The sequence below is a fragment of the Carlito syrichta genome, unplaced genomic scaffold, assembly GCF_000164805.1.
Source record: "Carlito syrichta isolate Samal-C Ts95f unplaced genomic scaffold, Tarsius_syrichta-2.0.1 Scaffold314017, whole genome shotgun sequence".
Classification (NCBI taxonomy): Eukaryota; Metazoa; Chordata; class Mammalia; order Primates; family Tarsiidae; genus Carlito; species Carlito syrichta.
In genome coordinates, this window is record NW_007258113.1 from 130745 (window position 1) to 148726 (window position 17982).

The window sequence follows — 17982 nt, forward strand, 5'->3', positions numbered from 1 at the left end:
AACCTCTTTTCCTCTCGTAGCCTGATATTTAGTTTTCAGGTTTTGTCTGGGCCCAGAGGGAGTCTATTCAGTTGGTTGAGGGGCCTAGAATTTTATTTTTGGTTTATACCCTTACTTGATTAACAGAAGCCTGGGATTTACTCTAGGAGTAGGTTTATCCTTAGAGTTGCTCCCTCAGCTCTGTGGCCAGCTCACTCACTCCTTGCCTCAGCAGAAAACTGGTGTTTACTCTTTAGAGAAGGTCGATTAGTTCTTGCTGTGGTAATGGGAATATTCTATATCAGCACTGTCTAATTACTGTAGCCACCTTGCCTATTGAGTACTTGAAAGTTTATAGTGACAGAAGAATTAAACTTTTAGTTTTATTTGGATTTAGTTAATTTAAATCTAAATATCCACATGTGGCATATTGGACAGAAAAGCTCAAGAGGAATTGAACCAGAGTCAGGGGCTCTAGGTACAGCTATGGACAGAAGTGAGAAAACAGTGAATGCTGGCATATTGAGTGTTGGGACCTTCCAGCTGACTTCTCCAGCTTAACTCCCACAATGTTTACAGCCAGTCTCTCTTATATTTCTTGGGCAGAATTGGTGGATTTCTTCTTTGGTAAACTAACTAAACCAGGAGAAGAGCCCTGCTTTTATAGTGATCTTGTTTTATAACAGACTTTCAGCCCTTTGCTTTTATTCTTGCTTTATACAATAGGCAAGTAGGCCTCAGTTCCAAGTCAAGCAAAGAAATCCAACTTACAAGTTCCAGTTACAGAGTGGTATAAGATCATGGTGAAGGTACAGGAGACAACAAGTCTTTTAATACTGTTTAAATTGATCTTTTGAGATCTCCTGATGAAATGACTAGTCCTTGTCTGATCACCAGGAAGCTCACCATAGTAAACTTCCCCCACATACACAGAGGTTCCAGTTGGCCTTTTATTAACTCACTCTTGAAAATGAACAGATAGCCGAGCATTATTAGGCATTGCAAGAATAATCTCTAACATGAAAGACAGAGATTAAAACACTGAAAGATTTCTATTGAAACAAAAGGGGTATGCTAACTTTTTTGCATGTGGAGATCCAGAAATATGTATAAACCATTTATCTGATACGGGGTTAATATCCAAAATATATAAGGAACTCATATAACTCAATAGCAAAAAAACCAAATAGCCCAGTTAAAAAAATGGGCAAAGGATCTGAATAGGCATTTTTTTCAAAGAAGTCATATAAATGGCCAAAGCTATATGAAAAGATTAATTATCACGGAAATGTATAGCAAAACCTCAATGAAATAATCACTTCACTTCTATTAGATATGACTATTTTTGAAAAAGACAAAAGATAACAAGGGTTGGTGAGAATGTGGAGTAAAAGGAACCCTTGTATAGTATTGGTGGGAATGTGAAATGGTACAGCCATCATGAACAGTATAGAACTTCCTAAAAAAATTGAAAATAGAACTACCATATGATTTTATAGTCCCACTTCTGTGTATATACCCATAAGAGATAGAAAAAGACAGAGTTTTTCCTCTTCTAACTCTCAATACAGTCTACCTTACTTCTGGTCACCAAAACATGTGGAGATTTTTTCCCACTGCCAAGCAATTTTCCAGTAGACCCTGACTGGATGTCCTACAATTCACTTCAATTTTGACACTATATACCTAGAGTTACCATCAGATCCCACAGGTTAAGGGTTCAGTTCTACAGTCTGTTCATCTATACTTCTGGCTGACCAACTATAAAATTTAAGCTCCTACAAACCTCCTCTCCCACCTTAGGTTCAATTAATTTGCTAGAGCAGTTTACAGAACTCAGGGAAATATTTTACTTACTATTTTGCCAATTTATTACAAAGGATGTTTCAAAAGATACAAATGAATAACCAGAAGGAAGAGATGCATAGGGCAAGATATGTGAGAACGGTTATGAACATAGGGGTGTAAAGGGGGTGATCCCTTCTTTCTCACCATAAGTGTTACGGCTTATACCCCTATAACAAAAGACAGGTAAACAGAGACTAGGATAACAAATTTATTTGATCTTAGTTTTATGTGACATGCGGGTTTTCAGAATGAAGATCCAGAGATATAGAGGAAGCTACCTGATTTTATGCTTAGGTTTGATGAAGCAGGGACAACCATGTAGAAATGTAATTGTACACAAAAGGGTATGAACTAATGGAAATAGATGGAGTGGGGAAACCTAGCATAGCCTCCTCTTTACCTCTCTGTTATAGCATTTCTTCCTCCCTGATATAGAACCCCTCTAGAATGAGGGTCTAATTTCTTTATGGCCAGATGGTACACAGAACCATGGGGGAAGTTTAGATAATATTTTTAGGTTTTATGGCTGGCTTTGGGGGAAAAGGATTCTAGTATGACTGACCTTGGGGAGGAAGAATTCTAGTTGTCATAACTTGCCTCTGGTGAGAATGGAGGGTGAGAGACAGGAGTGCAGGAGAAGATCAGAGAGAAACTTTGCTTCTGAAGCCTTCATTTTGGAGTATTGTATTCTGAATCCCACCAGTAGCTTCCATGCCATTTCTGGGCATGCTAACTGCCACACCTCTCTGTAAGCTCTCTAAATGCTGTCCTCTTGGGTTTTTATGGAAACTTCATTCTGTAGGCTTGATTAGTTACATTATTGGCCAACCTTCAGCCCCTCTCCATTTCCTGGAGGTGAGGGGGGTGGGGTTGAAAGTTCCAATTCTTTAATCAGGTGATTGATTCTCCTGGCGTCCAGGCTCCTACGTTGTGGCTATCCAGGAGCTCCAAGAATGCAAAAGTATACTTATCACTTAGGAGATTTAGGAGTGATGTGCTAGGAAATGGGGACAACATCAAATATACATTCTTCATAAATTACAATATCCAGAGGAAATAAAATCACTACCTCAAAGAGATCTCTGAAGTCCCATGTTCATTGCAGCATTATTCATAATAGTCAAGATATGAAAACAGCCTACGTGTTCAGCAACAGAAAATGGATAAGGAAAATGTGTGTATGTGTAATGGAATATTATTCAGCCTTAAAAAAAGGAAATTATTGCGCTTGTAGCAACATGGATGAACTTTGAGGACATTATGCTAAGTGGAAGTAAGCCAGTCACAGAAAGACAAATACTGCATGGTACTGCATGATATCATTTACGTGTGGAACCTTAAAAAAAATGAACTCATAGTGACAGAAAGTAGAATGGTGGTTACCAGGATTTGGGGAGTGAGGAAAAAGGGGAGGTATTGCTCAAATAGTACCATTCTTCAGTGATAAGATGGATAGTACTGGAGACTTAATGCCCAGCATGGTGATGCTAGTTAATAATATTGTATTATATATTTGAAATTTGCTAGGAGAGTAGGACTCAAGTGTTCTCACTACACACCAAAAAAGGTAACTATGTGAGGTGATGGGCATGCTAATTAGCTTGATTTTGCACACTGTATGATGCAGTTGACCCTTGAACAACATAAGGGTCTTGGGGTACTAGCCCCCCACAGTCAGAAAAATTCATAAATGACTTTGAACTTCCCCAAAACTTAGCTACTAATAGCCCACTGTTGACTAGAAGTCTTACTGATAACATAAACAGTTGACTAGCATATATTTTTATGTTGTATACTATTTTCTTACAATAAAGTAAGCTAGTGAAAAGAAAAATGTCACTAAGAAAATCATAAGGAAGAGAAAATATATTTGCCATTCATGAAGTGGAATTGATCATCATAAATGTCTTCATCCTTATTGTCTTCACATTGAGTAGACTGAGGAGGGGAAGAAGAGGGGGTGTTAGCCTCGCGCTATCCAGGAGTGGCAGAGGTGAAAGAAAATCCTCATGTAAGTGGACCTGCACAGTTCAAACCCGTGTTGTTTTAGGGTTAGCTGTATATCAAAAAATCATGTTGTACACCCTTAATATAAACAGCTTTTATCACCCATACTTCAATAAAGTCTGGGGAAAAATAGAGGGAATAATGGAGCACGTTCATAGGAGTGGTAATCAGAATGACTTCCCAGCAGCACCCTGGAAGCTAGCAGATGTTGGAATGATACTTTCAAGGACTGAGGGAATATTTCCTTCTGCATTCCAATCATCAGTCAAATGTGAGGTAGAAAAAGTTTAAACTTGCAAGGTCTCAGAAAGTTTTACTCCCATGCACCCTTTCTTAGGAAGCTAGCAGAGAATATGCTATACTAAAATGTGAGCGTGAACTAAATACAGAGAATTCTTGATGTACAAGATTGACAGGTGTGCATAGGACTAGTAAGCAGTCAATTTGGAGTGGGGGAGTTGTGTCAATAAAAGAAAATAAAAGAAAGTAATAGATGACTTAATGTGTTTGTCCCATGGAGAGATGTTTGTTATAGTTCTTTTAGAGAATCAAGAATGAATAATAGGCATATAGAAAATTATTTAAAAGAGAAAATGGGGCCACTAATCACTTTAGAAAAAAATTGTAGGAGAAAGAAAGGTAATTTTACTACTCTATGGGGGTGCATCTGTGAATATTTACTTGGTCTTAGTAATGTAAATACTGGGTTTTGATTTAGTAGAAAATTGTGACAAGGCTATAATAATAGTAAAGATTTATATAGGTCCTACTGCACTCCAGGCACTGTTGAAAATGCTTTATATATATAAACTCATTTAATAAGTATATGAGGGAGGACCCCCAAAATCTGGAATTTATTTATAAAAAACTGTATTTTGGATTGCCTGAGCCCACAGGTTCGACACTCTCCTGGGCAGGCGAGACCTCATCTCTACAATAAATCAAAAAATCAGCTGGGTGTGGTAGCGCATACCTGTAGTTCCAGCTACTGGGAAGGCTGAGGCGGAAGGATCGCTGGAGCTCAGCAGGTCGAGGCTGCGGTGGCCGGGAACGGCCACTGCACTCCAGTCTGGGCGACAGAGTGAGACTCCAACTCAAAAAACAAAACAAAACAAAAAAACCTGTATTTATTCTTACACGTTTAAACTTCAGTCACCTTCAAAGTACTCTCCATTGATGCAATACACGTATCAAAGTACTTTTTCCATTGCTCAAAACAGTTTCTGACCTCACCAATTTTGATGCCTTTTAGTGTTTCTGTTTTTTTTGTTGTTGTTGTTTGTTTAACCTCTTCCACATCAGCAAAACATTTCCTTTTGAGGACTTTTTTCATCCTGTGAAACAAGAAAAAGTCACTTGGGAGATCATGTGAATAGGGAAGGTGGGGCAAGGGAGTCAAACCTTTTATGGTCATAAACAGCTGCTGCTAAACACAGCATGCTGTGGGTAGATGTGCTTGTGAATCACCCATCATGAAAAGGGCAAATGCGTTGAACGAATCTCCAAAAAAATAAAAAGTCATTGAAGCAGAATGCAGCCTCTCACAACAATGCTGGCTGGTGCAGTGATGCTGATGGTTTCCTAGAACACTTACCTAACGGTGGAAGCCTGTACTATAAGGGGCTTGCCCTCCAAAAGATAATTTCATTATTTTTTTGGGGGGGACGTTCACCTCATTAACTCTACAAAACAGATACTGTCATTCTCATTTTACATATAAGGAAACAGGCATAGAAGTTAAAATGACTTATTCAAGGTCAAATGACTAAGATGTGGTAGAACCAGGACTGAAACCAAGACTGTGCGACTCCAGAGTCCATGCTCTTTAACCACTGTGTTATGCTTCTGAAGAGAACAGAAGTAATTCTGTGTGAATTGATGGGAGGTGGAGGCGTGGGATGGTGGTGGTGGTAGCGATACTGTAAGAAATCTAAGTTCTTACCTTCTTTAGTAGACCCCCAATAAATAAAATCTATGATTGAAAAAAATTAAAATAGCAGTAGAAACATGTCATTTATAAATATGGGAGTAAATAGAGAAAACCAACTAAAAGTGGAGATTGAATCTTGGAGATTGAAAGGAATAGAATAGGGGATTTTTTAAAATCAGCTTTGTAGTTCTGTTTTCTTTTTTAAACTGTATATGAATTACTATGATAAAAAGTTAACGTTTAGGAAAGAATAATTCACCAGCACTTAACTTGGTAATGAAAGAAAATTAATTAAATAATTATATTTAGCACATTTAAATTGGTAATTAATATATTTATATTCTAATAGCTCCAAAGTTTTTATTTTCCTTTTAAATGAAATTTTTCAGAGGTCAGGTCAGACCTAGTATTTATTAGAATTATCTAATAAACATTCTTTCTTTTGACCGGGAATGATAATTTTAACGTGGTTGTCTTGCTGTTTTCTTGATGACTTTTTTTTTTTGCATGTGAGGTAAGGTAACGTAAGCTTATAAAACAAAACATTTTTTATTAGTATTTTTTGGAATATTTATTTGAAATCACTTATGATGACTATCATTAACCTTTGTAAAACTGATTTATACCTTTCTTACCTTTCATTTTCCATTGTTTTTATGTAGAATATCGTCTTTTACATAGTATTTTATCCCTGATTATTACTTTTTTCCATGGCCAGTGAAAATGATTTCTCAGGATTTTATCCTTGTTGAATTGATCGGTGTTTTCTTTTATTATTTTATTCTAACTAACCTGCCATCATACCTTTCAGCAAATTTATTTTTCCTATATTTATATTCTTTGATCATAGCCTTTTTCCAGTGTTTATGCCAAACATCTTAATGAGTCTCATGAGATTACTTTAAAAAATTAAATACTTTGGGAGGCCAAAGTGAGAAGATTGCCTGAGTCCATGGGTTCAAGACCAGCCTGGGCAACTTTGTGAGACCTCATCTCTACAATAAATAAAAAAAATTACCTGAGTATGGTAGTGCGTTTCTGTAGTTCCCGCTACTTGGAAGGCTGAGGCAGGTCAACGCTGGGCTGGCCGTGAGCGTGCCACTGCACTCCAGCCCAGGAAATGGAGTGAGACTCCAACTCAAAAAGAAAAAAAAAGAATTAAATATATTATTTGTTCTGTTCTCAACATTCCAGTGAATATATTTCTTTTCATTTTTTTCTAATAAAGCCAACTTTTATGAGTTGTAAATTTTATATTATTTGGTGGTTTGTACACTCTGCTTTTAACAAGAAAACTTTAGTGAAATATATAAAAATTAACTTTTTTTCTTAATAAGAACAGAGATGTCAATAGAATTTTACTTGGTATCATTGTCAGATTTTTCTACCTAGTGTCAGAAATACAATTATTTACATATGCAAAGTATCAATCAAGACTGTGATATTTTGACATAATTTGAGATTATTGAAAAGTATAAACTGATACCATTTATATTTGAAACTATATAATTTAATCTACTTTCTTATTTATTAACAGATATGTTTAAAGGGTAAAGTGCACATATTTAAATACTTAAATATCCAAGCATGTTGCAGAATGGATAAGAAACCAGATTCCCTGGATCTTCCATCATTGAGTAAAAGAATGCCCTCCCAGCCTCTCACAGACAGGTAATGTAATATTCTTACAGTCTCATTTGGTGATGATTATTTTCCTCTCTTTTTATAAAATAATTTATTAATCTTCAGTGTAATTAAGATGTTTGGGTTGATTGGCCCAGCATTAAAAATCAGTAATTGGGTAAAGCTAAATATCACATCATAGAGTGAACTTTTTAGATACTAGAATAAATTTGAGATTTTTTTTGATAATTATTAAATTTATAGTAGTACGAATACAAATATTTGACATTTTAGTGCAGAAACACTAATTTCTCAGCTTGTGACAGCTATTAATTAATTTACTTTTGTGGTTAGCATATTGTATACTTGTAATAACAAGTAGAAATTGAGGTTGGTGAAAGAACAAGATGTTTTGATGGTACCTTTTTAATCTTTTGTCATATTCTTCATGTCTGGATCAAATATGGTATATCATTGATTTCTTTATGATTTTGATATTTTTCTTCTTATGAGATATTGAAATGGTAGATTCGATATTCTATTTTTAATTTATCCTTTCAAAATGTAGATTGCTCTGAAAGATTTTATGAAAGTATAATTCTATGCAGTAGAATAGAAAATAACTTGAGGTGAGACTCCAGAAAGGTAGACTATGCCACTGTCTAAAATATTTAAAGGTTTGTCATTGCATATATGATAAATTTTAGATTACTTGGAATGGCAGTATAGTAACTATTATTTTTAACAGCACAAGTTCTTAAATTCCCAAGTAGGACTTTTTTGAATATTTCTATTTTGTAAGTAGAATTAATATCTAAACATAAGATTTAGTTCCTAAAGATTATTTTGTATAATAGTATGAATGGTAGTAGACCAAATAATTGTACAAAAATTATAATTAATAAATATTCTAGTCTCTATTAATCTGCTTTATATTTATTTTAAAATAAATGACTTAAATAATTTAGTGATGGCATTGGCTGTTTTATTTTACAAATATCAGTTGAATGCCCACTGGTAGATTCAGGGTATATTTTGTTGAATACCATACATGTTGGTCTTGGCCCTCGTGGTGCTCACAGTTTGCTAGAGCAGGAGTCAGTAAATAAAGCAAGGACACGCACACATGCACATGCACACATAGGCACGCGCACGTGTGTGTGTGTGTGTGTGTGTGTGTGTGTGTGTGTGTGTGTGTGTGCATGTATAAAATTTCAAATTGTGAATGCTATGAAGGAATGGAACATATTTCAAGGATATGGTCAGGCGATGTCTCTTTGGGAAGGTGAAGCTTTAAGTTAAGACCAGAATGAAGAAAAGCCAGCTGTGTTAAGAATGAGGGTAAGAGCATCTTAGGCAGAAAGAATGACGTGCAAAGGCCTAAAGTCAGGAAGGAACTTGATGTGTTCAGAAACTGAAAGGAGGCCAGCATGGTTAGAGCAGAGTGGCTGAAGGGGAGAGTGATGCAAGGACTCAAGTCATGTGGAGCTTTGTAGGCTGTGGTAAGAAGTTTAAATTTTACTTTAAGTACAATGGTAACTCATTGGAAAGTTTTAAGCAGGGGATAACAAGATCTGATTCATGTTTAAACAAACTATTAGCTCAGGGCAATGACTCACGCCTGTAGTTCCAGTTACTTGAGAGGCTGAGGTGGGAGGATCACTTGAGTCCAGGAGTTCGTGGCTGCAGTGAGCTATGATTGTGCCACTGTACTCCAGCCTGGGTGACAGAGCGAGACCTTCATTTAGAAAAAAATTAATTTAAAAAAATATTTTGACTTATAGGAGATTGGAAGTAAGCAAAAGTAGAAGCACAGGGATCAGTTGGGTTGTTGCAGTGCTGCCAAGAGATCAAGTGGTCTTGAATAGAGTGATTGCAATAGAGATGAAAAGAAGTGAACAGAATTAAAATATATTTTGGAGATATTCTCTAGCACTGCCATCTGATATAAATATAATGTGAGCCACATGTGTAATTTGTAACTTTCTAATTACTCATTTTTTTAGAAAGTAAGAAACAGGAAGTTAATTTGAATAATACCTGCTATTTAACTGAGTGTATTCAAATTATTATCATTTCAACATGCAAATATAAAAAATTAGTGAGGTATTTTACAAACTTTTTCATATTAAATCTTTGAAATCTTGTGACTTTTACATTTGTAGCATGTTTTAATTTTGAATAGACACATTTCAAGTGCTCAATAGCCATATATGGCTAGTGGCTACTTAAGGAAGCCATTTTCTGATCTTTTTTTTTTTGTTTTTTTTTGAGTTGGAGTCTCACTCTGTAGCCCAGGCTGGAGGGCAGTAGCACACTCACAGCCACCCCAGCATCAACCTGCTGGTCTCCAGTGATCCTTCTGCCTCAGCCTTCCAAGTAGAAAGAACTGCAGGCATATGCTACCATGCCTGGCTAATTTTTTATTTATTGTAGAGACGAGGTCTTGCCAAGTTGCCCAGACTGGTCTTGAACCCTTGGCCTCAGGCAGTCCACTTGCCTCAGCCTCCCAAAGGTCTGCGATTATAAGCTGAGCTACCGACCCCAGCCTCATTTTCCGACTCTTAATATGTCCTGTATGTCCTTGTGTCTTAATGTCTCTGGTCCTCAGTTTTTTATATGTCAAAAGGAAAATAATCACACAGATGCTGCCAGGATTAAATAAATAAGGTATATATAGTACTTAGTACAATGCCTTACTAATAATATGTCCTCAACTTCTTATCAGTTTACTACAAAAATGTGGATGTATCTTGCGCAGTGTAGATAGATCGATTTCAGCTCTAATTGTGGTTTAACCTCTTAATTCCTCTATTGCCTTGTATAAGTTATTTAACTTCTCTGAGCCTGTTTCCTTCTCTAAAACATTAACTATACCCACTACTATGGTTGTTGTGAGAATTAAGTGTGTGCTTGTCAATTAATTCAATAAATGATAATCAGTAAATGTTATAATTTTTCCCCTTAGGAAGTTAACTTTTCTAAGCTTTATTATCTTCATTTGTAAAAGGGAATAATAATGCACAACTATAAGACTGTAAGGATTATGTTCCTAACACACTATAGGCACTCAGAAAATGCTAGCAATTATTGCCTGTCTTCATTCTTTAAAAGTAAGCTCATATGCTACTTTCTTGGGTGAGGCCTTTCTTGACCATACCAAAGAGAGGTAGCTGATTTCTCTTTCCTCATAGTACTTCATATTTACTTTTGTTATAGTCTTCAAAACATAGAAACAGACTCATTTCCCCTCTGGGCTGAGAGTCATTTGACAGCAAAATTTTATAATACATTTTGTCCCAGACATTCAGCATAGTGCCTGGTATTTGTAGGTGCTTCCCTAAATATATTGATACATTTCTGAAAAGTACAAAAATCAGTTTTTAAGGATGAAATTGTTTTTAAGGGAGGAATTATATCATGTACTTCAATGCTAGATAATTTGGACATCAAATTTGAACTGCTGTCTGCAAGTTGTGTATACTTGGGTCAATTGCTCAATCTTTTTCAGCCTCAGTTTCCTCATCTGTAAAATGAGAAAACACCACCAATCTGCCAGAGTTTTCACAACAAATGTGTAAAGTATTGTCTTTAAAACACTTGGCATAGTTCTTCACACATAAGTGGTCATTGTAAGAATGTGGTAAATTTGCAAATTAAAATAAAAAATGCTTTGCTACTTAGGTGGCATACTTTGTAATTCAGAAATTTGCAAGGACAATTCTAACCTCACACCAAAGCAATTGTGTATTCAGCACTTCACACACACACACACACACACACACGTACATATGTGTATGTGTATGTATATATATACATATATAGGTATATATTTGCAGTCTCTTCTTTATATTAGGCATTATTTATAAAACTAAGGTATATTTTTAGAGCTAATGAAGAGGAAACTGTAGAAATGAAAGTTTTTAAATGTTTTAAGGTCTTGTGATAAAATTTGCCAAATGAGAAAAAGTAATCTTCTCTCAAAATGGTTTTCTAGTAAGGCAGTTTGCTTTTCTAAATCTCTCAGGAGAAAGAATAGATTATTGCTAACAATTGACACTTTAGAAGGAAAAAATATTTCATGAATGACATGAATGAAATATTTTGTAGTTGGATTTTCGATTTTTTTCTCTTCTTATCCTTAAGGATCTTAGACATCAAAAGTATACATTCTGTGTTCTCTGGGGAAACTTTAAGGCAAGTGTGCATTCTGTATTTAAGAAGAAAATCCTAACTGCCCTAGGATTTCTGTTTCTGTAGTATGGAAGATTTTTATCCAAATAAAAATCATGGCCCTGACTCTGGAATTGGAAGTGATAATGGAGAGAAGCGATTATCTACAACAGAAGTGAGTCTTTTCTATTGCTGATCTATTTTATTTTACAGTTTATTGGAACTTTGAAATAGAGACACATGCATACACTTGACTTTTATGTTGCTTAAAAATATTTTCTGACTTTAAATGGAAAAGCACATACAGATTTTTAAAAGAGCAGTAAACCTTAACATTAATTTTTGGTTCAAAAACTGGAATGACAAGCAGTTGTTCTATAATTCACATGAAATTAAAGCAACATAATTATTGTAATTTATTTGAAAAGCCTCATTTGTACTTTGGGCTTATTCCTTTCAGCCATCAGATGATGACACAATCAGCCTTCACTCTCAAGTCTCAGAATCAAATAGAGAGCAGTCGTCAAGAAATGACAGTCACACAATAGGAAGTAAGCCTGATTCTCAGAAAGGTAATTCATATGGTGTCTGCTATTTTTATTTCATGTACATAGCCCACACTAAAGTGGGTCTTTTATTAAAAATGGAGTTTGAAAAATTATTTTGTCTTTAGTCAACTCACACTGAGAAAATACACTTTTTTTCTAAGCACTGCAGTGTCATAACATACCATTTACTATTTATATTTTCCATAAATATTGATCTATACCTAGACCAGGAGGTGTATGATTTTATTGACCCCAACACAGAAGATATAGCAGTTACTGAACAAGGAGATGCACATATTGGGTCATTTGTCTCTTTCTTTAAGGTAAATGAAACTTTGAACAAATATTAATAACATTTTCTCCTTGATCTTATAAAAGTGAACCATGCAATTTAAAATAACTTTCTTTTATATAAGGGAAAAGAAAAATGTTCTGAAAAATCCCATAAAAATGAAGAACTGGGAGATGAAAAAAGGTAAGCATATACACATTTTCAAATTGAAATGTTATTGGTAAATACTTGAACTATCATGAGATATTCCTTCTTATAAGTGTACTTGAAAGAATATACTTTTTTTGTTCATTTACCTATTATGTTTAGACAGTTAATTTTTGAATACTTCATCTGCCTGTAGTCCTCAGTTAAAGTCAAAATTATAGTAAGCATTTAAGTTGAGTGTAGAATATACACTGGTTTTTCCTGCGAAGTGTAATGATGTCTTCTATTATTATTGTTGAGGAAGTACTACTCCTTCACATGCGTTGCCTCATTTGAACTATTTAACAACTGTTTGAAATAGATGATATTAACATGATTTTACCAACAAAGAAACTGAGATCTGGAGTTCCAAATGTCAGGAATTCAGGTGTTCTGTCTCTTGATCTAATGCACTTTCCATTCATTAAGTTGGTTATAACAGTTGTAAGGGTATTTACTTCCACATTTTATTAAAATAATTGGATTTTAGATCTTTTCTGTATTATTTGTCTTATGAAATGATGGAATATGACCTTCCACTTTTTTTTAAGTCAATCCTTCAGGTTCTTTCATAGCTGCAGGAAGGAAAGAAAGGAACATTTATTGAATATCTACCATATATCAGGATCAGTGATATGTGCTTTCCCATGTTTCTCATTTAATCATCACTAAAATTTTGCAAGGTAGATACTGAAAATGAGGAAGGTGAAGTTCAGAGACTTTAAAAGTTTCATGGCTAAAACTACTTAGCTAGTGTCCACTAGTGTGAACCTAGCTCTCTTTGATCCCCAGACTTTTTCTCTACATTGTGCTTCCTCCAGATGACTTTGCTGGTAACTGTTCAAGCAGTCATTAATTAATCATCTCTGATGCCCTGTAAGGAGGTACACTGCTTTATCTTGTTCCCTTTAGATTGCATTATTCTCCTACTTTCTCAACTTATCTAGTGAGGCCAGTTGTCTAAACTTGAGAGTCACCTGTGGCACATAAGATGTGATAAAGATACAAAGACTCATGGTTTGATACTATGTTTTAAATAAATGCCTTGAAGATAAAATGACTAGAGTTTGGAGAACAATTTATTTTTAAATTGCTTTGCTGTCTTTGAATGATAAAAATGATATGTTTCAATTAGTATTTTCTGGAAAATTTGCCAATCTTATTTGAACCTGTTTTCCATTTTTAAAATTTAGACATTTTATATAGAGACTTTTAAAATCAAAATGAATCAACTGACAGAAACAAGGTGGTTCAATAAAATAAGAATATTTTTTAACCTTTTAGATTGATTTAAAGACAGATCATATAAATCTCTGCAATCCTTAGTATACTCAAGACTGGGGAATATACATTGTTAAATTACTATGGTCATTACACATTTCAGAAATGGAAAAAAATGGTTATGTACTTTATCATTATTTGTTAATCCTTAGTTATATTAATATAGCCATTTTGCCACATTTCATATTGGGTAGAGAATGTGGATATGTATTTCTTATTATTTAAGTATTTTAAATACAAGGACATAAAGATTTTAGCTTAAATACAAAGACTTAAAGATTTTAGTTAGACACAAAATGGTTTCTATTTCCAGAAGCTGGCATAAAATATCTAGTGTGCCTTACTTTTTAGATAACCATGTTTGTGTCACCTTTCAGACTTGAGAAAGAACAATTACTTGCAGAGGAAGAAGATGATGATTTGAAGGAAGTAACTGATTTGAGGAAAATAGCCGCTCAGTTATTGCAGCAAGAGCAGAAGAACAGGTATTCTCTTCAGTAGTAAAATTTGAATATCCAAATTTTATAATCATTAAATTCTATTATTTAAAGATTATCAGATAAGGTATATGAAGTGTTGGGTAAACAATAAAGCCCACTTAAGATCTATTTCAAGGAACAAACTATAGATTGTGTATCACTAATTCAAAAATCTGAAATCTGAAACACCTCTGTCGATCCCAAGCCTTTCACTCAGCCTGTACTAAAAAAATAGTAAATACTTAGGACAGAAATGTAAGATTATATTTACAACCAACAGAATATGCTCACGTATATAGGCCCTATTTCATGTTGCTTAGTTATTTTTTTTATTCTTGTGTGCTGAATCATGAGAAAAGATTTATTTGTTGGTATTCATTTTGCTCACAGTAGAAATATTTACATTACAAGCATTTTTTAAGGTACATGTAATATATATTGTGTGCTTTTAAAAATCAGATTCTGAATTACTTGGGGTAAGTATAAATTCTTTTGGGTTGAGTTGAATTATGTAGTGGCTGATTAAACCAGTGTGATGATTTGAGGGTCACATGTTCACTTTGGTCTGTTTTTTTGGTCAATGAGGATTTCTCCCTCTGGTCAGGCTTTCTCCAAATTTATGTCATTGGCAACGGGGAGGACACTGCATGGATGAGTATAAGATCAAACCAAGTCCATTTCTAATACAGGAAAAGTTCCATGTGCTGCTCAGGGTCAGCTGTTATTGCTGTCTTCATGTACCGAAAATGCTACATTTATAGTTTTGAAATAATAAAGATTTGAGGCCTTTTTTTGTTTTGAGAAAAGAATAATTTTGGTACATTTAACATGGATAAGTAATAAGTCTTTTATTTCACTTTTCAAAACAATAAATGTTTATAGATAATATGACCATTTTTGAGGAAGTTTCAAATGTAAGCATACTGGCATTTGTTTAAATATACATTGAAAAATATCATGAAAACTTATCAAATGATAAATATATGGTTTTTAGGGGCCACTTTTTAGGGGAAATCTGGATAATAGAGAATAAGTTAAATAGCCACTAAGTATCTTTTTTTGCACAGTTGGTACATTTATAGGTTTTTTAAAAAAAATCATACTGATCTATCCCTTCTATATCTAATGTGTACTTCTATATCTAATGTATCCTCATCCCTAGTTCACATTTTTCTTCTACCATAATTTTCTGTCAGTCTTTTCTGTGATGTTTATCATCTCATCTTTTTCTATGATTCATTTTGAACTGACTTTTTAAAAAATTGGCTTCTGATGAGGCTGTGTGTATTTCCCCCTCCAGTATAATTGAATTGTTGATCACCTGTGCTTTAAGACATTTGATGAAGCAAGCGACCACTTGCTCTGTGGAACTTAAAAAGTAGAGTTTCTAGTTCTTCCACCTAGCAGGTGAAGGAATTATATATATCATTATGGTAAGAGGATACTGGTTTTTTTAAAGACCTCACAGCAGTATCCCCTTTTTTCTCATGGTGTTAAGAGTAGCATTTGAGTTATAACTCGTGCGTAATTTTAGATGTTAGCATTGTCGCATATGATATTTCTATATTTTCTATTTTTCCTATTATCATATTAGTTTTTCTATCCATGTTACTTAAATTATTCTTTCTAGCTTAGGTACAACATTGACTGAATAGTTACATTTCATAGAATTTGCTTTAGTGGTAGTTTTTAAATCAATACAAAATAGCACCTAGTACTGTACCTTGTACAAAGTAGGTACTCATGATACTGTTTTTAATTAATTGGTTGCTCAAAAATTAAATCAACAAATATAGAGCTAAGAGGAACCATTAATTTAAAGATCATATGTTCTCTCAAAATAACTTCTCTTATTCAAGATATATGCAAAATTAATTTCTATCTTTCTCTGATTCATTTTTAACATTCTTTTTAGATGCTAGCACATACAAATATAAGAACTTTTTAGATTTTTAGATTAAATATTAATATGCAATGCCATTATTTTAGTAATTATGTCTAATTTTTGCAGGCACTAAAATACTTGTAATAATTTGGTCAGAAAGTAAAGAGCACATTTTGCTTTTAAATTTATAATCAATAGAGGATTTATATTAGATCCCTATTCACTTCTGTTAATGGCTAAACTTAAACTGATCTCTAAATATTTTTTATGCTGAATCTATTATTTTTCCATTAAATGATTTTTCTTCCTTCTAATATATGCTGCTATTGCTCATATCTCTTAGGTTTAGATAATTACATATTTTTGTTTACTCTCCCAATACTCAAATTTGAATGAGACTAAAAAGAAATCTAAGAGCCTTCCTATATAAGGATATATCCTGTAGTGGATTTGATATCATCTATACTTTCTCGGAGTATAGATTTTCCTTTTCATGCTGTATTACTGGGTCTTATATTCCAGCTTTATTAATGAAGGATCTGAAATACTATTTAAAATTGCAAGCCAGGAATTGTAATATTTCTTTCTAGGTTTTAACACATTTATTATCTTTTTTTTGTTTGTTGTTAGTCTTGATTGATGGTACTGGGAAACTATGGGGGGGGGAGGGGGATGGGATTAACAGTAGCAAATATCTGTCGGGGGATGGGAAAACACTTCTTATCTACAGGCTGCCTGAATGAAACGTCATTGTACACCTAACCCTTAACTGTACCCCACAAACCATAATAAAAAATACTGATTAATGAAAAAATAAATAAATAAAAAATACAAAAAAAAATAATTTATCTGGATAAAGATTACCCTCACATACCAGAAAATATCACTCGGGACTCCTGCTTTGATTATATACTATTTAATTGTTCTTTGACATACTACTAGTTGGAAGATAAATGCAGTGTTAGCACTCAGCTAAAAGAATGTACAAGGTAATTAAATGCACAAGGTAATTAAAAACTGCTTATGTTGAGTTCAGTGATGATTTTCTTATGGCAGTTTTGACACTTGTTTTGTTCATGCTATTTTTCAAAGTATATTTGATCCTTTAAGAAAGTTTATACTAGTACTTGGTAGATGAAGCTATCCTAGGGAAGTAGCAAGAGGACATCGCATAGAATTAATAATCAAAAAGGGTGGGAAAAGAGATCAGTAAGTAAATCATCAAGTCAGTAACTCATAAAGTTTTAAAGTCTGAAGCCTGTTATTTAGAAGACTGCCCCCTCTTTTTCTAATTGAAATGTGTAGATTAAACTACTTTGTGTTGAAACTCTATTGTTGAATTTCAACAAACTATATCCCCATCAAAATATTGGATTATTATTTTTACTTGTGTCTTGAGTATATTGAAGGCCTTTTGAATAAATGACTTTGATTATATTAAAGCAACTATTCAGTAAGTTTTAATATTACTTTCACTATAATTGGGAAATTTTTTAAAAACTACAATCTTTTGAAAATTCAGTATCTTAAAAATGTTACAAGATGAATAAGTTCTAGAGGTCTGTTACAATATTGTGCCTATAATTAATGATACTGTGTTTTATACATAAACATTTGTTAAGAAAGTAGATCTCATGTTAAGTATTCTTACTATAATAAAAGAACATGTTTTTTAGAATGGGAAAAATCAAAGAAGGAGCTGAGCATAAAATATCAGAATAATCTTAATACTGACTTAAGAATAAAAGGAA

At 33.8% G+C, this 17982-nt stretch overlaps 1 protein-coding gene across 1 annotated transcript in view; it reads left to right on the top strand.

The window, feature by feature from the left end:
- Window positions 1-17982, top strand: part of LRCH2 (leucine rich repeats and calponin homology domain containing 2) — a 110081-nt gene that overhangs the window by 45690 nt on the left and 46409 nt on the right. Inside the window, exons 6-11 of the mRNA XM_021718923.1 lie at window positions 7302-7435; window positions 11648-11735; window positions 12021-12132; window positions 12334-12431; window positions 12525-12583; window positions 14245-14352. Of these exons, the coding sequence (XP_021574598.1) occupies window positions 7302-7435; window positions 11648-11735; window positions 12021-12132; window positions 12334-12431; window positions 12525-12583; window positions 14245-14352 (599 nt within the window). The remainder of the gene's footprint in view (window positions 1-7301; window positions 7436-11647; window positions 11736-12020; window positions 12133-12333; window positions 12432-12524; window positions 12584-14244; window positions 14353-17982) is intronic.